General features: G+C 43.0%; 1 protein-coding gene across 2 annotated transcripts in view; it reads left to right on the top strand.

The window, feature by feature from the left end:
- AKAP6 (A-kinase anchoring protein 6) overlaps positions 1 to 25,949 on the top strand; it is a 401,935-nt gene that overhangs the window by 137,738 nt on the left and 238,248 nt on the right. For both annotated transcript variants that reach the window (XM_048854030.2, XM_048854032.2), the window contains exons 3-4: positions 1,725 to 1,976; positions 6,188 to 7,990. In XM_048854030.2, the coding sequence (XP_048709987.2) occupies positions 1,725 to 1,976; positions 6,188 to 7,990 (2,055 nt within the window). The remainder of the gene's footprint in view (positions 1 to 1,724; positions 1,977 to 6,187; positions 7,991 to 25,949) is intronic.

The raw sequence follows: 25,949 nt of genomic DNA on the forward strand, positions 1-25,949 counted from the left end.
AAATATTAATGAAGACCAAAATAAATACCAGGTCTCAAGACAACGGTTTTGATTAGTTGCAAATCTGACATGCTGCAAAAATTGGGATGTTTCTTAATCTAATTTGCTTAGAACACACAGTTGAATGAAAGACAGACTGGAATGGATTTTAAGCAGCAGACTGTAACTTAATTAACACTGGGTAAGGGCGGTATATACCCACCATCTCACATACCAGGCGTTTAACTGAGTCAAGTGCAGGTTTACAGGACTCCCACTGTAGAACCAATAATTTGGAATACACCGTTCTGCCTACCCCCCAAGACTCCAGCTCACTTCTGAGTCCTCTAACCTTCCACTCATGCACATGGGTGGGTGGGTGTGAGGGATCCTTAGTCTATGAAGATATCAGGTCTCCCCTTACAGGCACAAGATCCACAAACTAAAATCCCAGGTCTCATTTACCTCTGGGAGCTGGTTCTTTTAGCCCTTATCTGCATAAGATACTGCCCTTTGGAGGCCTCAGCAATCACCTCCACCCACACAACCTGGTATCTATTTCCTCCCCAGTCCAATCCTTAAGGTCCCTTAGCCAAGTGTCAGCCTCCGCATCTAGCAAGTACACTCCATCCCTAAAAAGCTACAGTAAATTGTACTGGATATCACTGTGTGTGATCACCAAGCTGCCTGCAACTGAAAACACTGACAGTCTCTTGGCTCACATTCTTTTGGCCCTGTCCATGTGGGCTGGTTTGACAGCTCCCTACCACACTCACCTTGCAAGCATTTCAGACCAAACCAATCCTGTGTTTGATTATGATTGTGTAATTTTACCTACATCCTTCTGAATCATAACTCTCAAGTTTGGATTTATCTTGACAGGATTTAAAGGCATGGTATTAGAAGCTAACTAACCTGTTCTAAAAGTCCAGACACGGCAATGCATACTCATAACTCAGGTTAGCCAAGGAGTTCAACATTGCTTATGTTAAGAGTACTCACTGATTTGTCTACATTAGCCTTTTTGCTTGCCACATTCTGACAATGCACCTTTAAATCCTAGTCCAGATAAACTCTAAATGGGTCTTTCACAATGAATGTGCCATTAATCTGTAGTTTAGAGTCAATGAAATCCATTGTGCTGTATAATTTACTGGAAGTTGTTCCAGTAAGCAAAAGGATAAATCTTTAATTGGACATCATAGGATGTCTTCTACCCACATTAATATCCCTGACCAGCTTGCTTATGACTTAACCCTTTCTCTGCTGCACAAAACAGTGTGTATATATCTAGATTCTTACTGATTTAAAATGGCAACTCTGTCTATACCTATTTTGTTGGGAATGGCACAAATCAAATTCTTTACATTCTGATTTTTTTTAAAAAATATCAAGAATAGAGATCAATTGGGTTGATCTTACCACTTTCATTGCAATTGCTGTGGTTTAGGATGACATCTTTATGGTGCTGTTTTTCTATCTATGATTCATATGATCTTGTTGTGCCATCCTTGCTTATTGTATGCTATCTCTGTACTCAGTGAACACTCCTGCCAAATAGGACAGCTGCTTGTTCAGTTGTTGTAGCATTGCTATAAATAAAAAATAAATAGAGAACCCTGTATGTATTAATTACATTATTCTCCCTATCTAAAATCACATTTTCTGCATTAGCCAAAAAGTAGAGATGATCCTTATAGGGCCTATGCCTGTAGCTAAAGATATATTTTTCTTTTCTCTTACAGGATATCTGTGAAGATATATCTGATCACGTTGAACAAATTCATGCTCTGTTAGAGACTGAGTTTTCCCTGAAGCTTCTGTCTTACTCCGTCAATGTGATAGTCGATATACATACAGTGCAGCTACTCTGGCACCAGCTACGTGTTTCTGTTCTGGTTCTGAGGGAACGCATCCTACAGGGACTACAGGATGCCAATGGAAACTACACCAGGCAGACTGATATTCTGCAAGCGTTTTCTGAGGAGACAAAAGAGGTATGAGAACTAAATGCAGTCATTTACTTTTGGAACATTAATCCCTAGTCATATTAGAGAATTTAAACTCATCTACTGAGCTACTAGTTTAAAAATTGCTAGGGTGGTTTGCACTTGCAGTTCAAATGATTGCCAGTGCAGCCAAATATATTTCAGGCTAATTGAATAGGTGTTCTCATCTTAAATTTCTTCAGCTGACATCCATTGTGGTTGAACCAGATTAAAATAAGTGTAAGATCATAGGACCAACTTTTCAAAAAATATCCTTTAAAATAGCGTGCAATATTTCCCACGACCCTAACATTTTCCCCACAGATAACACTCAGATTGGTGCAGAGGTGCTTTTGACCCCAAACACCTGATCTAGTCACCGTGTAATTTAGAAGTTCGTATCCAAATCAAAACTTTGTGAGCTCAGGCTCAACTCTAGATCTGTGTGTGAAAAGTTCATTTGCATGTGTAAATCAAAACATGGAATTTGTCTTTGTAGTCACAAACCTTAGGCATGGAAAACTTTTACCCACAGTTTCACAGGCCAGGTTCAAGTTCCTTTTTGAAAGTGTAGCCTACAAACTGCCATTTGTGTTAGCAACATCCCTGCAGACCAACTCCAGTCTCACTTTCCTCTAATGCATGCAAAGTTTGTACCAATTTAATAGGCTTATTAATATAGATGCATTTAACTGGATTGCCTTTTGCTCAGTAAGTATGGTTACTAAATTGATTTAAAGAGACCTTGTCAGCTCAAATGTTTTTGAAATAGAAATAAGGCGCACAGTTTTAATAGTGAGGGTAATTAACCATGTGAACAACTTCGCAAGAGATGTGATGGATTCTCCATCACTTGAAGCCCTAAAATGAGGATTAGATGTTTTTCTAAAAGATATACTCTAGCTCCAAAAGAAAAAAAAGTTGTTATGGGCTTTATGCAATGAAATTCTATGGCCTGTGTTATGCAGGAGGTCAAACTAGTTGATCATAGTGGTCCCTTTTGGACTTAGGTGTATTTTGGACTTATAATGTATTAAATGGATTAATTTCAAATAACACAAGTTTCTGATAGAGTATGAACATATTTCTTAAAAATTTTAAAAGTTTCTCTACTCTCTGGCTGATGTATATTAAAAGCCTTTGCAACAGAGGAGGGGGGTCCTGAAATCAAAACCATCAAACATGTCCAGGGCCACCTTCTCTCCCCTGACCCCCGGCCCTTCCTGCCTGAACACATACCTGCTGCTACTTCAGATTCAGTTTCAGCTTTGAACACTTTCTTGCAAGTTCTAAGGAAAGGCATGCCCATGAGCACCCCCAGAGGAGTGAATGGGAGTGAAGCCATGATGCTAAGGCTTGAGTGTGGTAAGGCTTTCTGTAACTACAATCTCAAGGCCTAAGGAAGGATTTAATTCAGGCACTAAGAAGCAGGAAGTGCCCCAACTGGATCTGATTACATCTGCTATAGAAACTGCCCCCTCATAAAGAAAGGGCCTGGCTGAGGGGAAGATTTTTCTCCTTAGAGAAGAGGCTGCAACCCGAGTAGCCAGAAGGGGCCTTTGGGATGCTTAGGACTCTTCCCACCTACCCAGGGAGAGATGATTCAGGACTGTAAATAGATCCACCAAGGGTTTGGTTGCAACAAACCAGCTCTGTGATCTTACTACATAAATTTGGGCTTTACGAAAGCCACTTATTGTGTTTGCCTAGACTGAGCTTGAGGGGGGCCTGAATGAGACTTTTAAAGGGGCAGTGGCCATCCTAGTCAGTACTTCCATAACGAGACAGGAGTGCAACTAACCATCAACAAAACAGTGACCTTACTATACCTAAAGTGCTATCAAATCCGTAAGACAAGTAAATAAATAAGAGAATAGAGAAGAATAAATTATTTCTGTGATTTCTGTCACTACGATAAGGATTGCATGTAACAATAGTCCGTACTAATTTTACAGAGTGGAATGGGATTTCCAGGTTAATGGTATCCCATTAAGAAATTATTTGTTCTATATTGCTCGACCTTAGATTCTTATTGCTGATCGGTTGTAAAGAAAGGCAAAATGTTTTAAATTGCAGTGATTTGCTGTTTTTTAAAACTAAAAATTAAACATTGCTTAATAAAATGGATGACTAATGATTAGAGCCCTGTGTAGATACAAAATTTGTATCTGCATCTGATCTGCAAACATGGTCTGCAGATATCCGCATCCCCGGATATCAAGCGGATATCCACATCCACAGATGTAAAGCACATATCCGCAGATTTGCAGGGCTGTACTAATGATAGCATGGAGCCACACAAGCATGATACCTATTTCCCACCCTAACAATTTGAGTATGTTTTCAGCGGTTGCTGTATACATTGTAAGCTAGTTAATATTGTTTTTTTGACCTCCTCTTCAGACATATTTTAATGACTTTATGCAACATTGTTCATGAATAATGCAGACACATCAGTTTCATGACTTACCAGTCACTGAATTGGCCCTTCACATGACTGGAATGCATGCAATAAAAGACTTTAAGAAAAGTCCACAGATTTAGGTTACAGATTAAAATCTTCCAAACCAGCTTTCTACAAAGAACATTTTAACTTGAAGGATTTTAAGGGTTTTTTATTATTTTAGTTTTTATTTTTTGGCTAACACAAGCGTTATTGGTTGTGGACCTAACAATGTAATGATTAAATCACTCTGTCCTTACCGATGAGGGGGACTCCAAAACTAGTGTTGTGCAGCACTCAAGGTAGGAGGCAAACCATGAGGCTACTTTTTTGTTGAGACTGCAGCTGTTTGGACTATTAGTGGGAGTCATTTGTTAAAATAGCTTTGCTGTGAGGCGGAGACAGGATGGTGTGTGTTAAACAGTATGTTGCACTCTAATGCCAGCACTTGAGCAAATGTTTGCTTTCACGGTTTTTTAGTTTGTTTGTCGTTTTACCTAGCTGGAGTGATTTATCATCTTTACTGTTCTAAATAGTGGACTTCAACTGATATAGAGTAGGGTAAATGAGAACAGAATTTGGACCTATGATTTTGAGGTATTTAGTCAAATATTCAAATTTGAATATATACATTGAAATTGGGAGATAGCTGACTCCTGCCTAGATGCTGGAACCCTAAATTAGTTATAAAACAATGTGGAAATAGCAAACTGTAAAGCAAATGTAATTTTTGTTGTGACTGCTGGTATGTCAGGCTGCTTCTGGAATTCTAAAATATTTCCTTTTTTTTGCCTGCTCCACTTAAGTCTGAGAACCCTCTTAAATACTCTTTTATACACAAATTTGGCTCGATGCTCAAAATCTTAGTGCTCTAGCAGGATTGCTCTGTCAGCTTCTGAGAATGGGAAGACTGATATTTAGGGGATTGTGACTGGAGGGTGTTGAAGGAGGATATTGTGAACAGAAGCTGTGGCTGTGTCTACGGTACTGTCCTCAGCTAACCTTGTGGATATCCCAGTGGATAGTCAATAGAAGTTAATGCTGCATGAAGCTAGGTGCAGTCAGCAGCTGCTACTGTGCAAATGTGGGCAAACTCCGCCAATGGCAAGTTGGCGTCTGAAAGACCCATGCTGACAATCAGTAGGAGGCCTGTGGACTGACTTGGAGGAGCAGCACTCTTATGTGGATATTTCTGTATCCATGGGTTTCAGCAATCACAGATTTCACCAGGCTTGGACGCAGATACTTTCTACCCCCTGCCCACTCTGACCCCACGAATCCCCTCCCGTTCAAGGTGACTAGTACTGGGAGATTCTATGAGGTCCCTTTTGTGGAGTTTCAGGGTCCCTCTTGCATTGGTTTCTCTGAGGATGAGTATAACAGAGATTTTGATTTTTAGTTGCAAACACAATAACAATCATACCCATACCATGACAATGGTGAGCAGTTTCTCTTCAGGATAGTTACAATTTGCAGTACTCTGCAGGGTGACATCATGTATGAGTTAAACATTTCTATGTGCAGATTAACACTTGGCCATTCCACTGTGCTTTTATTCCCAAATATTGTAGAACAGATCACTCACAATGTACTGTACGAAGCTCTGTGGCAGTTCAGTAACAACTGCTTTTCTAGATTGTGTATAAGAATACATTGCCACTGGTTGGATTTGTGACCTTTAGTATGCTGGATTTAAGAATTCACTAGTGAATAGTTATTAATAGTAGTAAAACTGAAATCCCTTTTTAAATGGTCTTTATTTTTTATTTTGTTTCAGGATCGTCTTGACTCTTTAACTGAAGTGGATGACTCAGGACAGTTAACTATCAAGTGCTCTCAAAATTACTTGTCCCTGGATTGTGGTATTACTGCATTTGAACTGTCTGACTACAGCCCTAGTGAGGATTTGCTTGGTGCCCTGGGTGACATGACCTCCAGTCAAACTAATGCAAAACCACTTGAGTCTTGGAACTACAGTGAGATGGAAAAAGACTTTCCAGAGCTTATCAAAAGTGTAGGATTACTTGCAGTAGCAACTGATTCCATTGTTTCCAAGTGCAATGAAGCCATTAATGTGAAAGAAACCCATTTACCTCTTTCAACAGAACAAAAGGGAGAAAGCAAAGACAGCAAAACATCACCTGAGCTTTCACTGTTTTCTCCTTCTGGGAAGTCATCTCTCTGTACAGGATCTTGCACTGAAGATGGCATCTTATCAGCTGACAGAAAACCAGTTTCCAGTTTCGAGAAACACGAATACAGTCCATTGCACAATCTTGGTGCAAAAAGCAAACAGCATCCACACTGTGAAAACTCAACTCCCAAGAGGTCAATAAGAGACTGCTTTAACTACAATGAGGATTCACCCACACAGCCTACATTGCCAAAAAGAGGTCTGTTTTTAAAAGAAGAAGTGTTTAAAGATGATATGGAAGTTAGTGATGCAAAAAAACCTGTCTCTCTTAGTTTAAAGACTGAAATGAGTAGAAGTACACCCTCATTATTAGATCCACCAGACAGGTCCAAGCTTTGCTTGGCTTTACAGTCATCTTACACTAACAGTCTATCTGCTGTCAGTCAGTCATATGATTGCTTACATAAAATAGGTGATAGAAGCCTTGAGTACACAATAAACAATCACTTTAAGGAAAGTTCCATAAGTCTAGGTAAATCTAATTGTTACATTTGGAAAGAAAAGCCAAGGCACAAAAAATCACATGATACTCCTGAGAAGGTGACATCATGCAGGACACCTGTGGGTATATCTAACACAGCTTCAGCAAAGCAGGTGAATAAAAAAGGGAGTTCAGCTCTACAAAATGGAATTCCTTCCTGTAACTCTCAATCTGTGGGAGGTACAAAAACAAATTCTGTTTCCACATCATCAGATACCTGTAATCAGAGAGAACCGAATGGCCAGTCCCAAAGTAAAAATGAACAATCTAGTTCACCAACTCATAGCCAAGAAAGTGCATCATCAACTGACTCAGGACCTGTTATCTCCTCGTCACCTGTTCTCCCAAGAAATAGGAGCAAGAAGAGTTACCTATCATCACCAAATTATGATAATACAAATGATAAAGTTGTTGAGGCCTGGTATGGTTCCGATGAATATTTAGCACTTCCATCACACCTCAAACAGACTGAAGTATTGGCTTTGAAGTTAGAAAATTTAACAAAACTACTGCCACAGAAACCCAGAGGAGAAACCATTCAAAACATTGATGACTGGGAGCTGTCAGAAATGAACTCAGATTCTGAGATGTATCCAACATATCAAATTAAAAGGAAGCACAAAAAAATGGGTAGGGTTTCACCAAGCTCTTCAAGTGACATAGTATCTTCTTTGGGTGACAGCATTGAATCTGGGCCTCTGAGTGACATTCTTTCAGATGAAGAGCTTTGTGTGCCTGCATCTTGCATTAAAAAATACATAGAAGACAAGTCAGGAAAGCCTGTAGTGATTGAGTCCTCTGAGAAAAATGAGAGCTCTGCCTCAAATAGATCAGCTTTAATTCAACAATTGATGCAAGATATACAACACCAAGACAATTATGAAACTATATGGGAAAAAATTGAGGTAAGGCAGATGCTAACATTAACTGTGTTCTCATGTGTCGGTTCTTCACAAGTGGTATGACCGTATATAAATGAAGGGGCTTTGTTTTATTTTTTTTTATGACAAATCTCTTACTATTTTATAACATCTCCTTTGATATACTTAGAACTTTTATTCATTAAAAAACCAACAGTGACCACTGTAATGAATAGATCTGGGACAAATTTTTTTGACTAATTGTTTTTTGACAAAAATATATATATTTTTAAAGCCTTGAAACTGTTAGCTGAATTTGGGTCAAATTTGAATAATAGCTTTGATTGCGGGGAAAAAAATTTCAAAAGCGTTGAATTTATTCATTTCAACTCTTTGATTCAGAACAGTGTCTCAATTTCAAATCAGGCCAATTAAAACATGCATAAGCATGCTCATACAGTGAAAAGAGCCTGAAACTGCCTAATCAAAATGAAAAACTTGGGAAGGGAAGGGAGTGCATATAGAATAAACTGAAACATTTAGTTTGACTGAAAATCAGTTGAATACCCTCCCAAATTGTTGAGTCAACTGGAAATGTTTCAGTTGATACAAAATATTTTTTAAAACTTTTTTTTGATTTGCCTATTCTTTTAAAAATTTCAGTTAGAATTGTTCAAGATTCCCCCCACCCCAGTTCGGCTCCGAACTGAAAAAATCCATTATTTGCACAGCTCTAGTAATGATTCATATTGTAGGTCATGTCCATCTGGTCACCAATACTAGAAAACACTAATTACCTCAGTTGGTGCTTTCAAGCTTGGCATAGAATCATTTTGTCAATAGAGCTTTTAACACTTCTAAGATTCAGGTACATTTACATGCCACTTTTGGATGTAATGCAAAATAAACTAGACATTAGGAAAGCAAGTTGGATGGTAATTAATTGAATACACACTCATCTCAGTGATGTTTGAATGAAGTGGCACTTCATGTACACTGCCAATTTTTAATTCAGTGTCTCTGGTTCAAAGATGGGGGAGGAGGGGAGAGGAGGGAGGAGGTTTCCTGATTTTTGCTATATCCTTTGTAGTAACATGTTCTGTTTTATCCTGTAGTGTATTATCTTCCCTGAAGTGATTTTCTTCCCACCGATGTTGTCCCTGCTCTGCTTAGCACAGAGATAACATTATTATTTCCGCTGCTCCAAACAAGTTTTCCCATGTATCACCACCTTACTGTACCCAAGCCAATGCTATCGTCCCTCTCGAACACTCAGATCTGAAGGAGATAGGATTTCCTTCCAGGCTGCTGGTGGTCTCAGAGTTCAGGGCAGCTGCATTCCCCTGCTGTGGTTCAGCAAGAGCCTCCACTCTAGGCTCCCACCTCCTCAGTCATTATGTCACCTTTCTGTGGTCGGTCTCTCTCTCCCTCTCTCTCTCTCATTTCAACAATAATTCAGTAATTCCTCTGTGAGTGGCATTTTTGTTTTGGAGAATGAAATCTGAATGTAAAACTTCATTAAGGACAGCCAGAGACTGATGGAACCAGTTCTAGTGATGTAGTTTTGCAGCCTAATACTTTTCATTTGTGGCTGTTGTAAAATAAAATTGCAATGAAGTCAGTCCTTCTTTTTGAAGGAACCGCAGCCGAGAAATGAATAGAAGCAATATTTTAGCTAGTGTGATGAAAAGAAATTCAAGGATATATCATTACAATGGGAGATAGTTTGAACTGGTATGAACCTAGCACTGATCTCACAGTAAGAAATTTGTTGAACCGATGTTAAATAATTTATTTGACGCCTCCTTCTCTGTCCCAGTTATGCCAAGGCTGTTCAGCCCTCCCAGAAATCTGGAAAACATGTTTCTACATACTTCCAAATTATTCAGATAAATTTTGCCCAGATACTGACATGGTGTAAATATTTCTTTCCACCCCCACACAACATCTGCTTGATTCGAACTGGCCAAATTACTAGCTAATTGAGCACACAATATTTTTTAGTTTATTAATATTGAATATTGTTAAAAATTTGAAGTACATAGAGAAAACTCTCCTCACATCATCATTTGCTACATGTACATTATTTATTTGCCTCATCCATACCTCTAGCATCCAAGATAAGGTCAGTTGTTGTACCAAGGTTTGCTGTTAGCATGTCCTCTGTGGCATGCTGAATGAAAATTCTGTGGTTGGGCCCTTTGACGTCTGCGGCATGGGACCCCTGAATTCTGTGGTTCATTGGAATTTCTGCATCAGTTCCAAGTACATTCAGAAATAACTTTTTGAAACCAAATATGAAAATTTATTGTACAAAGTGCTCTATATTCCTTGTATTTTGGTGGTACAAATCTTTTTATTAGGTTTTTTTTCCCCAACAACCTCCACTCAGCAATAATCAGAATTCTGAGAATCCTGATACTGTCATGCATACTCAATGAGAATACTGTGAAATGGTCACTAATTGTCTCAGAATTTTTTTTTTTGGGGGGGGGGGGGAGCACTGTTGCAAGGCTTGCACATGCATGCCAATATGTCTGTTTTTCAGGCGTAGGGGTGTGTGTGTGAGACAGTGTCTGGAACAAAATGCTAAATCTTTCCTGTTGGAGAGATTTGCTTGCAAAGAGGTTCACTTGTTTCAGGTACCATTTCTGGATTATGCAACTGAAAACATACTGGTTCAGTTTCCCAAGTAAGGTTCCTTACTGCTCAGCCAGTCTGCCTACTGTCCTGGTTTCCCTGGAGGTAAGAAGCTTGTATATGTAGACCCCATCTCTGCAGTAGATACAAGATCTTGTGAACTTCCCTTGAGCTGCAGCTGTCCTGTGGTTAACCTGCTGCATCTGCTCAGCAGATCTCCATTGATTGCCTGATGCTTCACCATATGTTAAGGAGAGAAGAATGCTGCTCTGACTGCTCCCATGCTGAGTAATGAACACTCCTGAGACTCTGCATGGAGAGCAGGATACATGCTCCATTGATTCTGCCAGGGTTAGGCAGGGGAACACTTCTCACAGGATAGTTCCCCTCCCAACCTCACACAACCACAGATCCTAGATTGAGCCTGAGACCTTCCAGTGGGGCAGAGAGTAAAGACCCCATCCAAATAATTGGGAGGGGGACATGACATCAATTTGGCTGAGAAGAGGGTGTGGGGGAAGAACCACATTATCAGTTTTGTGGAAGAGTGGGTACTAGGGAGAGGGGAACACAGTGTAAACCTTACTAGAGGTGATTAGTCTGTTGGGGTAAGGTTGGGGGGATGATGCTGCATGGGAGGATCACTTATTGAGTGGGTCATCACAGAGGATGATTGAGCTGTGGGGTTGCAGAGTATGGATTGATGGGCTTGGTGGAGCAGAATGTGTTTTGGAGGCCAGAGAAGTAACTGGAGAGGCTGAGGGGAAAACGAAAGGTGGGGGTAGGGATTTGAATGGGAGTTTGTGAGGGGAAGAGTGAAGAGAATTAGTTGATTGGAAGTTATGAGCGGGGAGCAGACTGTTGATTAATTAGGGAAAGGATACGTATAGGTAGGACTGGGGCCAGAGGATGAATTGGGGTTGCTGATGGGCAGGGATGGGCTGAGGGAAGCACAGAATACATTGAGGATTTGAGCGGGGACTGATACTAGATTAGTCTGGGGAAGATCACTTAATAGAGGGTCCAGGATGATGCAAAGAATTGTTCAGAGAGGCTTGTGGACATCAAGGCAAGAGATGGAAGGACTGAAACAAGTGACAAACTGGTTGGTGATATAAGATTGATGGGTCTTGGTAGTAGATGACAGATAAGGAACAAAAATGGATGGACTAATTGAGCTGAGGGAGAATGAGAAGGAAATGAAGAGAAGGCAAGACAGGGGTGTGCACCCCCATAATGGCTGAGGGCAAAAAAGAGAAAGAATAAAGAAACCTTGGAAATGAAAAGACTATGGGAAGGAGGCAGGAACAGGCAGACATAACACGTCTGTGGTCTGAGTAGTTTCTACCGCGTATTGAAAAAGTATCTTCACTTCTTGTAACAGGACACAAATGTGTGATGTAGTCATTTTGATATTGATATTATCCTGCTTTGAAAGCCATCTCTAATTCTGAACACTGGGGGAACCATTGTGTGAGCACTGGGATAGGCTAGCTGCCCAAATACAATCCCATCTAAAACTTTAGGTATGTACTTGGGCAACTAGCCTGTCCTGTTGCTTGCACTGCTGTGGCTACATTTCTATTTCCAACATGCTAACTCAATCAAAGCTAGCACAGGTATCTATTCCCAAGCTGGAGATTACACCTCCAGGTCTAGTGTAAACATACACAGTGTGACCTGTCTACTGTCCATTTGCAGTCTGTTCAGAGCAAGATGTTTGACTCCAGGGCCGGCTCTAGGCACCAGCAAACCAAGCACCTGCTTGGGGCAGCACTTTTCAAGGGGCGGCGTTCTGGCCCTTTTTTTTTTTTTTTTGCGCTTGGGGCGGCAAAAAACCTAGAGCCAGCCCTGTTTTACTCCATCTTAAGTTGGCTCCATGATGGCAGTATCTTTTTCTATTGTCCTGCAATAGGTCATTCTTTGTCTTCCACGCCTTTTCTTCCCTCCACGTAGGATCCAATTTGAGACATACCTTGTGCTTCTGCCTCCCGGTAGTCTGATGGCATGGCCAAGCCACCATGGCCATCTGTCTGATTATTAAGTCTGCAGTCTACTGATCCATGCAGCAAAACACTTCCACATTGGTTGCATAATCTCTCCAATGAATTTCCAAGATTCTTCTGGAAGAACACTGTTGGAATGCATTCATCTTTCTATTGTGTACCTTCACCATCTGCAGTGTTTTTCAGGTGTACAACAGTGCTGGAAGGGCAATTGCATTGTCCTATCTCATTTTTTATTATTGGGACAATCAAAATAAAACTAAAGAAAGTAACACCACACAAGGAGAGTATGTGTAATACTAGAAAGGTTAGTAGATAGAGCAGGGAAGGCACATTTCAAGCTGCAACTTAGCAATAGATGTGAAAAGTTAAAGACACTGGCAATGGCAGTTTTTCAAAGAAGTATCTGTGGATTACAGTGGGAGTGAGAAAAACTAAGAAAGAAGAATGACTCCAACCAAATACATGAGGCTTGTTGAAGAGAGGAAAGAATTGAAGAAGAGAATTCAACATGAACAAGACAGCAGTAAAAGAGCTATTTTGCAACAAGAATATTTGGAAAAAGACAAAGAAGTTAAAAGATCAGTCAGAAGAGATAAGCGAATGAATGGAAAATAAAGCAAGAGAACCTGATGAGGTGTATAAGAAAGGGGATTCTAAAAAGCTTTTTCTAGTATCTAAACAGCTGACATCATAATTCTTGAACTTTGTGGTATTGTGAAGGCTGCAGATGGTATGATTTTAATCACAGAGGAAGGACTGAGAGCCCATTGGATGGAACACTTCCAGGCTGTGCTTAATGAGTCAGAACACTCATGCAAAATTGAGAGGTGTGAAGAAATAGCCGACATACCTATATCACTAGAAGTAATAGCCTCTGAGGAAGTAATTAAGGCTATAAACCAAGTGAAAAGAGGTGAAGCACCAGACTATGAGATAGATGCTCAAATGTTAAAAGCTGGGAGGAAGTGATGGTGAACTACATGTGCACATTGGTCAGAATGGTTTGGGGAAAGGAGAACTGTCGTATAGATTAGAGAAGAGCTGTCATCTGTAAAATCCCTAAAAAGAGAGGCAGACCACTTTATTTGTGATAACTGAAGAAGGGTGACACTCCTATCTGTACCTGGAAAAGTGTTTTGTATTGTCATTTTTAATAGGATAAAAAGTTGATGAAGTACTCAGGGAAGAACAGGCTGGATTTCAAGCCAGTGCATCATGTTCATACCAGAATTTCACCGTGAAAAGACTTGCTGAGAAAGGCTTAAAATAGGTGGGTTTTAACTGCCTTAATTTTACAGAAGTGTTTGCTAGTGTCCACAGAGGAGCCTTCTAGAATATCTTGAGACACTACGGAATTGTAGCGAAGATTGTTAATTTGGTCTAAGTTTTGTATGATAACTTTATATGCCATGTTGGGACAGAGAGCACAGACACTGAATGTTTTAAGATTCTTACTGGTGTACGGCAATATTGCATATTATCCCCTTTTCTCTTCTGTATTATCGTAGATTTTCGTGACAAGAAGGGTGACGGCTGCTGCTAAGGTCACTTGTATTGTTTTGGATAAGAGATAAATTGTGACACTTAGATTTTGCGGACAATACAGTCATACCAGCTTGGATGGTATGAAAAGACTACCTATGAGCATGAAAGCAGAAATGGCCAAAGTGGGACTTGGTATCAGTACGCAGAAGACCAAAATCATGGAGTTATGAGAGAGTGCTATCTACGCTGGCAGATGAATGATTGATAAAGAAAAGTATGAAAGATTTCATATCTTTGTCTATTGTGGAAGTACAATATCTGCTAATGGCCAGTTCACTAAGGAAGTGAAGACAAGAATTAGCAAAGCTAGTGAGTCACTTTCCCATTTGTCAAACGTGAAAGAGTAAGAAGATACACCTACCTCTGATATTCAGGCTACTGAATGGTTATGATTTATGCAGCTAGCTGTTAGGAATCATGAGACATTACAGAAAGATACAGTGCAGTGACAATAATCAGACTCTTTTAAAAATATGTATTAAAAATATATTGCTATTAACTTGGGACTAAATTAAACACCAGTCTGTTCAACCTTTGTAACATAATACTGCCTAAATACGTCTACAAGTTGCAGAGGAGTCTGAGAAGACCAATACAAATGTTCAAGGGTCTAGAAGGGATTAATTTGTGAGGAAAGGATTAAAGATGTGTGGTTAGAAGCTGTTGGCCAGTATGTTCCAACATAATCTAAAAGCCTAATGTAGACAAGAAGGGATATACTTCAGTAATGTGCTCTAAACTGGTCAAGTTGAAGCCTACAGAGGAGCGTAGGCTTTAACGCAACCAGTTTATACACTACTTTGGTTACACTAGTCTTGTGGAATGTGTGAGTTAGAATTTGTTTATCATCATCTAACAACACACCTTTAAATCCTAGTCTAGACAAAGATTTATACAGATGCAAAATAGAGGTCTGGGAAACTTCAGTTGTGTTTTGCCAAGTGTAAATTGGTAGACTCTCCGTCCAAGTCCAAACACAAGGTATTCACTTGCTGTTGTCAAAATGTCACCTCTTCTGATCTCTAGTTTCATTAACAAAAAGCTAGCTAATTCCAAAATAAAAATACATGAACTGCAGCCTAAGCCTTCTCACTATTCAGCTCCTGTGATTCCTTCTCTCAGGACTGGTCTCTCACAGACCCTTTCTCCTTCTGCCAGCGATAGTCTAATAAGCCTCAATTGCTCCCTTGAATCAGCACTAATTAATATGCAGCTCCTGCCAGGCAGAAGATGAATTGGGGTGGTGAGGGTGGAAGCAGTAGTATTCTCCAAACACTCCCCTCCCCAAGACCAACCTCCACTTACCTGAGATGAATAAATCTTCAAAATATTTTCAACCCTCTTCTGTCTTGTACGCAGTGACTTTAGCTGATCTTCATCCCTTATTTTTCAGCAGACTTGATCAACAGTGAAACATTTAACAGGGTTGAGCTTTAAATTGTCAGCATTAAACACCATGCCAGTAATGGTGAATTGGGACTGTTCCCAGCAGTATCGTTTCAGGCTCTCTGTTGACTCCGGCAGATACTGGAAATTTAACTTTCCAACTAAAGGGCTAGAAACTTAATTTTTAGCAGCTTTCTTTTTTATTTAAGATTTTGGAACACAAGGTGCTGTCTTAAGCCAATCCTATCTGTTGGGCTCCAATATGTACTAACATGAGAATCTTGCCTGTCTGCTGCAAAGGTGTTAATGTTAACATTAGATCTGATTTTGATTAATTTGCATTCACACTTCCTGAGTCTTGCATCATGTTTCAGGTTCAAACAACCCACTCAGACTGGGGACAGTAGGGTAGTAAAGAATGAATATAAGAGATGGTGGTGCTTGAACACTGGTTTCTGTAACTGTTTAAAGAGAGTTACCTATCACCCGTCTGCCAGTTTCTAGTTTTAAACACAGAAAACTTACCTGAAAAACAAGTTCATGGGTCAGATCATTTAAATTCCTTTTATGAGATGACACACTTAACCTTTACTAACCAATTAGCCCCATTTCAGTAGGAAATGCTGAATTAAGGGTTCTAATTTCTTTTATGACTCATGGTCGTCATATAATGCATGTCAAGGATGTAGTAGAAGGTCAATATATTCACTAATTACACAGAAGCAAACTGCCATTCTAATTCAGTGCAAAAGTTTTTTTCCCACCTAGCCCTTTCTGCTGCATTTCAGAATCCTTTTAGAAATGGTAATGTAGCACCCTCATGAGGCCAGATCTCACTACTGCAGCTGCTTGACAGATTTTTAGTATACTTTCCTGTTTAAATGAACAAAACACATGAAAATATACAGAACTGTTAAAAATGTAATAGTAAAAAATAAATTGTAAACCAGAATCCTGTACTCTCTAATGAAAAGAATATATTTTTCTTTAATGAAGCCTCTAATGGTAACACATGTTTGGTGCAATTTATTTTATTGCAACAAAATTAAGGTTGAAATTTATGTTCTGAATTAAGAAACAATAGCATAAATGTGCTACTGTTCTTAAGTTTACAAAATAGAACTTGCACATCTATAGATTTTGTGCAATCCATTGTAAAAGTAAACTCAATCCACTGCAAACAGTTTAACTGTAGTGATAGGATCTGGCTACAAATATAAGTTTATTTATTTGTTGGTAATATTTAAGAACCTACAGTAATATTCTTTACAAAATCAGGGCTTAAGCCTACTTGTGGCTGCCAGAAAAAATATCCCATGCTTTCTTGCTTTAAAGTTTAAAGTTTCACTTTAAAGTTATAGACAAAGCTACTTAAAGTATAAATGACATTTGTTAAAATAAATTCCTAAGAGCTGCTCTTACACCAACTAGGTGAGGGTGTGTATTTTGTCTGTAGATCACTCTCCAAACATCATGGGCCATTTGTCAGCTTCAGCTCTTAGAAGGTGGCCAAGCATGGAGAGAAGGTACAAAGCCCTTTGTACAATTTACTGGGGAGGGGTGAGTGGAGTATGTTCTGGACACCCAAGTGAAGAGAGAGGCAGAGCTGTCAACCACTCACTTGGTGAGTCAGATATGATGCCTCGGGTGCCAGCCGGATAGATATAGGAGGCCCAAATCATCAGTGCGGGTTGTCTGGGAGTGTCTGGAGGAGAACCCTGTGAGGAAAACTTCAGTTCCCACCTTCAGAAGAAATTCTTCTGCATTCAAGGTGAGGTCTTGGACATTGAGTGGACCGTGGACCTGAGTGGACCGTGTTCAGGGCTTTAATCATTGAGGTAGCCACAAAAAGCTGTGGTCTGAAGGTGGTTGATGACTGTCATGGTGGCAACCCTAGGATTTGCTGGTGGACACCAGTGGTGAGGGAATCCGTCAAGGCGAAGAAGGAGGCCTTCCAAAAAATGCTTGAAAACTGGACTCCTGACATGGCTGAGATGTACCGGCTGGCCAAGAGGGCTAAGGCTGTGGCGGTCATTGAAGTGAAAGCCCAGGCTTGGGAGGAGTTTGGAAAGACCACAGAGAATGACTACTGGATGGCCTCAAAGGTGTTCTGGCAACACATTCATTAGGAGGGGTCAGCGGGACGTTGCCCAGACCGTTCTCAGCAACGGTGGTGAAACGCTGACTCAGCTGAGAAGATTGACAGGTGGAAGGAACACTTTGACATGCCCTACTTTCAGGAGGCAGTGAGATCAGATCTATTTCTGATGCTGCGGTCACTACAGCAGTAAAGTGCCTTCATAGTGGTAAGATAGCGGGGTGGACGAGATTCACCCGGAGATGTTGAAAGCACTGGACGGTGTTGTGGTTAGCGCGCCTCTTCAGTATTGCATGAAAGGCGGGTGAGGTATCTCTGGACTAGCAAACCAGGATGGTGGTCACAATCTTTAAGAAAGGAGACCGGAGGGTCTGTTCCAACTACAGGGGGATCACATTCCTCAGCCTCCCTGACAAAGCCTATGCCAGAGTGTTGAAGAGGAGGCTATGCCCGTTAGCTGAACCTCGGATGCAGGAGGAACAATGCAGATTCCATCCCGGCCGTGGAGCGATGGACCAGCTCTTTGCTCTCTCACAGATATTTGAGGAATTGTGGGAGTTTGCTAATCTGATCTACCTTTGTTTTGTAGACCTGGAGAAGGCATATGACCGTGTTCCCTGAGATGTCTTGTGGGAAGTGTTGCGGGAGTATGCGGTGCCAATGCCGCTTTTGTGTGCTAGCCAGTCCCTCTATTCTCAGATTAGAGTTCTGTTCATATTCTTGGTATTAAGTCGAGTTCATTCAATACGGGCATTGGACTCCGGCAACCCCAACGGGGACTTGGAGGTGGCATCTCTGCTCCTTTCAGAGATCATGATGATCTTGCTTCTTCAGACTGTGATCTCTGATGTGCACTCGAACATTTCACTGCTGAGTGTGAAGCAGCTGGGATGAAAATCAGCATCTCCAAATCAGAGGTCATGGTCCTTCCCCAGAAGAAAGTAGCCTGCTGTCTCCAGTGAAGGGGGAGCAGCTGCCCTCAGTGCAAGAGTTCAAAGATCTAGGGGTCTTGTTCATGAGGAATGGTAAGCGGGAGTGTGAAATTGACCGGCAGATTGGTATGGCGGTGGCAATGATGTAGGCATTGTACCGATCTGTGGTGGTGAAGCAGGAGCTGAGTTCTCAGGAAAAGCTTTTGGTTTACAGGTCAGTCTCCATCCCCATGCTCGCCTACGGTCATGAACTTTTGGTAATGACCAAAAGGACGAAATCACGGGTACAAGTGGTGGAAATGAGGTTTTTCCACAGGGTGGCTGGGCTGTCTCTCAGAGACTGAGGAGAACCTCAGAGTAGAGCTGCTGGATCGAGAGGAGCCAGCTGAGGTGGTTCAGGCACCTGATAAGGATTCACCAAAGTAGCCTTTCTTTGGAACTCTACTGGGCATGTCCCACTGGGAGGAGGCCCTAAGGTCAACCCAGGACATACTGGAGGGATTATGTCTTCCAGCTGGCCTGGGAACGCTGGGGAATCCCACAGGAGGAGCTGAAACCTGTTGTGGAGGAAAGGGGAGATCCAGTCCTCCCTACTCTCCACACTGCCACCATGACCCTTGTTGACAACAGGGGGGTGCTACTACCCCTGAACTGGATCTTTACTGGCTCCCGATGGAGCAGATCACTGTCATATTAGTGAAAAAGGTCCACAATAATTATCTGCAATACACAGCAGTTTATTGAGAAGGAATTACACAAGCGGTAGAGGGTTATATTAAGCACATAACTCTTACGTTAGACATTAAGAACTATACGTTAAGAGCTATACATTCCTCTTAATGAGTCTCTCTTTCACAAACAGGCCCTGAGCTAGTCTCAGGCAGTTCCTGCTTGGCAAACAGAGAAGGTGGTTACCAATTTTATAGACGGCTTCTTCGCTCCTGGTCTATTCTTCTCAGCCGTCTGGTCTGTCTCGGATTCCCTAGAGGCCAGGCCTTGGTTGCTTTGAGACCCCTCTGGTTCACAGTCCTACTCGAGCCCATGGAGCAGAGTTTTGGCTACTCTGTCTAGCAGTGTTTCTTCTTCAAGCGTCAATTAAGGAATCCCAACCAACAGCAATTTACTTTGCTTGATTGTTATACTCTTTTTCCTCAAAGGAGTCACATGTCTTAAAAGCATGCCCAGTGTGTTTTAGATTAAATTAGTGTTTTAGAAGGGGCTTGGAGGTGGTACCAAACAAAGATCACCCCACGTTTACTCATTCGTCATTCATTCACTTTGGCTCTCTGCATGGTGTCCTTGCACTAAGATCACTATAACCAGGTCGACCTGTGGTCCATGCTGGAACTTTATGCAGGTGATATTTACTTTTGCATGGGCCCTGTCAAGGTTCCTCCCCCACTCTGAACTCTAGGGTACAGATGTGGGGACCTGCATGAAAAACCTCCTAAGCTTATCTTTACCAGCTTAGGTCAAAACTTCCCCAAGGTACAAAATATTCCACCCGTTGTCCTTGGACTGGCCGCTACCACCACCAAACTAATACTGGTTACTGGGGAAGAGCTGTTTGGACGCGTCCTTCCCCCCAAAATACTTCCCAAAACCTTGCACCCCACTTCCTGGACAAGGTTTGGTAAAAAGCCTCACCAATTTGCCTAGGTGACTACAGACCCAGACCCTTGGATCTTAAGAACAATGAACAATCCTCCCAACACTTGCACCCCCCCTTTCCTGGGAAATGTTGGATAAAAAGCCTCACCAATTTGCATAGGTGACCACAGACCCAAACCCTTGGATCTGAGAACAATGAAAAAGCATTCAGTTTTCTTACAAGAAGACTTTTAATAAAAATAGAAGTAAATAGAAATAAAGAAATCCCCCCCTGTAAAATCAGGATGGTAGATATCTTACAGGGTAATTAGATTCAAAAACATAGAGAACCCCTCTAGGCAAAACCTTAAGTTACAAAAAAGATACACAGACAGAAATAGTTATTCTATTCAGCACAGTTCTTTTCTCAGCCATTTAAAGAAATCATAATCTAACACATACCTAGCTAGATTACTTACTAAAAGTTCTAAGACTCCATTCCTGGTCTATCCCCGGCCAAGACCCAGCATACAGACAGACACACAGACCCTTTGTTTCTCTCCCTCCTCCCAGCTTTTGAAAGTATCTTGTCTCCTCATTGGTCATTTTGGTCAGGTGCCAGCGAGGTTACCTTTAGCTTCTTAACCCTTTACAGGTGAGAGGAGCTTTCCCCTGGCCAGGAGGGATTTCAAAGGGGTTTACCCTTCCCTTTATTTATGACAGGCCCATATTTGCTGACCAATAGGTTCAATGTCAATTGAGCATGCAGACTTTGCGAGTTCTTTATCAAATTTGCTTCTACTTAAAGGGAACCTGCTCCCAGGATCCTCTGCAGCCATTCAACCATGTTTAAAAGTCATGTAGAGTTATGCTCACACCATTCATTCAGTGTGGCCACACCAATCTGGCACCATGTCAACAACCCTCATCTGGAAAAGTGGAATAAAAGGAAAAGAAGGGTGAGTGGAGCAGCCATGTGTGGGTTGGGGAGCTATGTATCCCCTACACACCACAGAGGGGGCTCCATTCCAATTCCTAGTATGCTCATGTATAGGAGGATTGTTAGGGGCAGGCTGGAAGAGGGGCTATAGGACCAACACTTACATGTATTCATTGGTGCCAAAATCCTGCAGAGAGAGTGTGTAGGGGCAGCAGCTGACCATAGGTAGGAATAGTAGCAGCAAAGGGGCTGTTCCACCCCCATCTGCTCACCATGCTGCCTGCACAAAGCCCAGATACTCAGGCTATGTGTGACCAGGAATGATGGCAACAAAACACTATTTGTTTTCTGGGCATGGAACAAAACCAAATATATAGGTTCAGTACATATAATATGGAAAATGGGCAAGTGATGATTAGCTACTCTTTGGGTGCACTTAGGCTAATAACCAATACATAAATTACGCATGAAAGAGTCTGAAAAAGTAAAGTTGCCAACACAACATTTAAAATAATTATTATAAGGGAAAGATTTAATATCTCCAGGTATCCTTGTATTAGCATAAATAGCTTCAACAGCAGTGTTTATAATGGCAGCATTTTAAGAAAAAAATATCCAGTTGCTTTATTAAAAATGAAAAATACTGATTAGAAATGGGCCCAAGCCACAGACTTTGGATCAGGATCCATACTTTATAAATAGCTGATGGTCAGAGAGGGGCATTGTTCAAATCTGTGGATTTGAATTTTGTGCAGGGTTTAGGGACCAGTGAATCCATGTAAGAGATCTCTGAATAAAAGCAGTTTTCATGTGTGTGAACTATTGGTGCTGAAAGAGCTGCTATATTTTCTACTAAGGTTCAATATTCTGTAAAATTGCCCATATAAGACAAAAGAGTTTAGGAATGTGGGTATGTGTCACAACCTAGTGGTGTGATCCTGCAAACACTTAGTACCATGGGTAGCCCCATTAGCTTCCCATCTGTAACCCTATTTACATGGTGGCAAATGTTAGCAAGACTGGGCCCCAGGCCTGACAATTGAGTCAGACAAGATTGTGTGACTGTGACAGGGTCAGGCCAGATGGCTACAGAAGAGTGATCCTATTGGGATCCGGGAAGTGGGCGGGCAAAGCCTGCCCACTGCTAACGGATGCCCCCCAGCCTAAGAGGGGATCCACAGAACCTGGACACCAAATAAATACGGGAGACAACTAATGAAATAACAGGGACAGGAGTGTGGTCAAAGGGTCAAACGAAGGGAACTGGACGGGGACACCGAACAGAGAACCCTGTACAGCGCCCACTGCTCCTCAAAGGCGTCAAGGGAGTCAGTGGACACCGCCCAGAGGAACTCTGCGCAGAGGAACTCTGCCCGGATACGTGAATGGACAGAAGATTGGAAATAGGCCGTACAGTCTCAGGAGACTCCATTGGCCAACCTCCTCACTCTGGTTTTATAGATGGCCATTTTAGCTAGGGCCAGGAGGAGGTTGACTAGGAGATCCCATGACTTTGTGGGGCTGCGGATAGGGAGTGCAGAAATAAGAAGGTGAGGGGAAAATAGCAACCAAAAATGTAATAAAATATTCGTGAGGAGCTGGAATAGGGGCTGCAGCGTGGCACACTCCAAATATGTGTGTGCCAGGGTTTCCCTCATGCCGCAAAAGGGGCAGGTGTCTGGGATAGGGGTGAACTGTGCCAAGTACACGCCCGTGCTCACGGCTCCGTGAAGGACCCGCCAACTGATATCCCCGGCGGGCCTCAGGACCAAGGTGGAATATAGGCTGGCCCACTGGGACTCCTCATCCTCCAAAGGTGGCAGGAGGTCCTGCCATTTTGTATCGGGGCGGGACATGAGGGTGAGGGCATGAAGGGTGTGGAGCACAAGCGTGTATAGATGTTTCCTTGGTGAGGTCTGGAAGCAGACCGGCTGCAGCTCGTGCAGCTGGCTCATAGTGAAGGGGTGAGGGGGTCGGTTGGGTCCACGGGGCAGGGGCCCAATTAAAAGGTCCGGTGGGCCTGGGGTGGAGGGTGGGTGGGGCGCGCCCTCCCTTAGGACCCGGTTGAGGTAAATCCGAGCAGCGGGCGGCAAAGCAGCCCTCACTGCCTGAAGTACGCACCGGGGAGTATGAGGTCTGGAGAGCCCCATGCGCAGAGCGAGCGTCAGGGGATCCAGCCATTCTCCCCAGTCCCCAACTCTTGTGACTTCTGCCAGGACCAAGCTCTGGTACACCGAAGGGGCCTCCGCCACCTGCACGCGAAGCTGGGGGTCGTGTAGCAGGGCATCCGTGAGGAGATCTGCCCCTTTGATGGCCGCCACGGACCTGGTTGTTGAAAGCAGTTTCCAGGTCCGGAGGAGATCCTGGTAGAAGACCGGCAGCCTGGAGAGGTCTCATGGAAGACCTCTCGGATGGAGATAAAGGAGCTGCCGGTCGTATCGGAGCCCTTGGAAGTGGCGCAGGAAGGCATGCGCCAGTATGCTCCACACTGGACTACCTGCACCATAAAGGAGCCTCTGCAGGGCCTGGAGGCGGAAGACATGGACCTGAGTGTGCAGACACTTCAGGCCCTGCCCTCCCTCCTCCAGGGGTAGATGGAGAACCCCTGCAGGGACCCAGTGCATTCCTGACCAAAAGGACTCCAGAATCGATGTCCGGAGGTTGACCAGGAAACCCGGGGCCCAGACCAGGGTGTTGAGCCGGTACCAGAGCATGGAGAGGACTAGTTGATTAAGCACCAGCGCTCTCCCTCGAAGGGAGAGGCACCGGAGTAGTCCTGTCCATTTCCAGAGCCGCTCTATCACCCCGCCCTCTAAATTGTGCCAGTTCTCCAGCAGAGAGGGATGCGTGGCAGAGAGGTAAATGCCGAGATATAGCAGCGGACCTGCGCTCCACTGTATGGCCTGAAGGGCGGGTGGGAGGGAGCTCGCCTACCAGCCGTCCCCGACCACCAGGCCAGAGCTCTTGACCCAGTTGACCTGGGTGGAGGAGGCTGCCGAATAGATGGCATGGCAGGCCTCCACCCACACCAAGTCGCCCGGGTCCTGGACCATGAGGAGAACGTCGTCGGCGTATGCCGACAGGACTAGCCACAGCTCCGGCTCCCGCAGCACCAACCGTGTCAACCTCCTGTGGAGGAGACAGAGGAAGGGCGCGATCGCCAGAGCGTACAGCTGGCCCGAGAGGGGGCACCCCTGCCATACTCCTCACCCGAAGCTGACTGATTCGGTCAGGGTCTAGTTGAGCCTGACCAGACACTCTGCGGAGGCGTACAGCACCCGGAGAAAACCCACAAACTGGGGTCTGAAGCCAAACGCTTGCAGAGTGCTCAGGAGATAGCCGTGGTCCACCCTGTCTAACGTCGTCTCCTGATCCAAGGACAGGAGGATGAACGACAGACCATCCCTACACCCGCTACAGAAGAGTGATAGAAGGCAGATGTATTAGTCCCAGATTAAGTAGATCCCTTTTCCCTGGGTAAGGTGACAGGGGCAGTTTCCGAACAAGCAGGAACTTGCTGGAACCAATTAAGGCAGGCAGGCTAATTAGGACACCTGGAGCCAATTAAAAAAAGCTGCTAGAATCAATTAGGACAGGCTGGCTAATCAGGGCACCTGGGTTTAAAAAGGACCTCGCTTCAGTTAGGGAGAGGCGCGTAAGGAGCTGTGAGTGAGAGGACGTGCTAGTGGAGGACTGAGGAGAACAAACATTATCAGAAGTCAGGAGGAAGGTCCTGTGGTGAGGATAAAGAAGGTGTTGGGAGGAGGCCATGGGGAAGTAGCCCAGGGAGTTGTCGCTGACACGCAGCTGTTACAGGAGGCACTCTAGACAGCTACAATCCACAGGGCTCTGGGCTGGAACCCAGATTAGAGGGCGGGCCCAGGTTCCCCCCAAACCTCCCAACTCCTGATCAAACACAGGAGGAGTTGACCTGGACTGTGGGTTCCACCAGAGGGGAGGTCTCTGGGCTGTTCCGCGACCTACATGGTAGCTCAGCAGAGACTGCGGGGGTTGTTCTTCTCTTTTTTCCCCATGCTGGCCAGTGATGAGGTTATCTGAGGGAATGGCAGATTTGAGCCACGAAAGTGGCCAAACTGAGGGCTGCCATGAATCTCTGAGGTGAGCAAATCCGCCAATAAGCACAGGACCCACCAAGGTAGAGGAGGAACTTTGTCACAGTGACCTAAAAAAGATTTGCATTACTTCTCTCTTAGCTGGTCAGTAGAGTCTGGCTAGTCTTTGCCTGAGACAGGGACATGAGAGTATAAGACCTACAAAAGACTTAGCTCTAGGTATTTGATGCTCTGACACATTTGCAGCAGAAAGCTGTTGCACAACAGGAATGTAAACTTATCCCATACTAGTACAGCATTTTGGGCACACTTGATTATTCCTTGGCAGCTGCTTAGACCTGTCAGATACACTGGTAGGAAAAATAGCATGGAAGGAAAATGACACAACAGTATAAAAATTATTTTCAAGATAACCAGAGGCACCAGGAGAATACCTAGCTATAATCTGTTTCTGAATAAAAACATTTTCAGATAAATATGAGAAACAAAAATGATAATATGTGGCGAGAGGATGAAATTCAAATAGGTTAGAGTTCAGGTTTCATTTGGATTAAGCATCCAAAGTTTAGATCCTTATCTGTATTATCCAGCCACTTGAGTCTGCAAAACTGACCTCTTTTCTTCTTCCTGAATATCTGAACAGAGAGATCCTGAATTGTGGCATTCACAGTGGCATATGAGGCATCATTCACTGTGTCTGGTTCTTACCACTGTCCTCCACTCCCACCTTACCTTTCTTTACATTCTGAGTTGTATCCTAGTTTTGATCAAGCTAAAAAAAGAACTGAGAC

The sequence above is a fragment of the Caretta caretta genome, chromosome 6, assembly GCF_965140235.1.
Source record: "Caretta caretta isolate rCarCar2 chromosome 6, rCarCar1.hap1, whole genome shotgun sequence".
NCBI classification, from domain to species: domain Eukaryota; kingdom Metazoa; phylum Chordata; order Testudines; family Cheloniidae; genus Caretta; species Caretta caretta.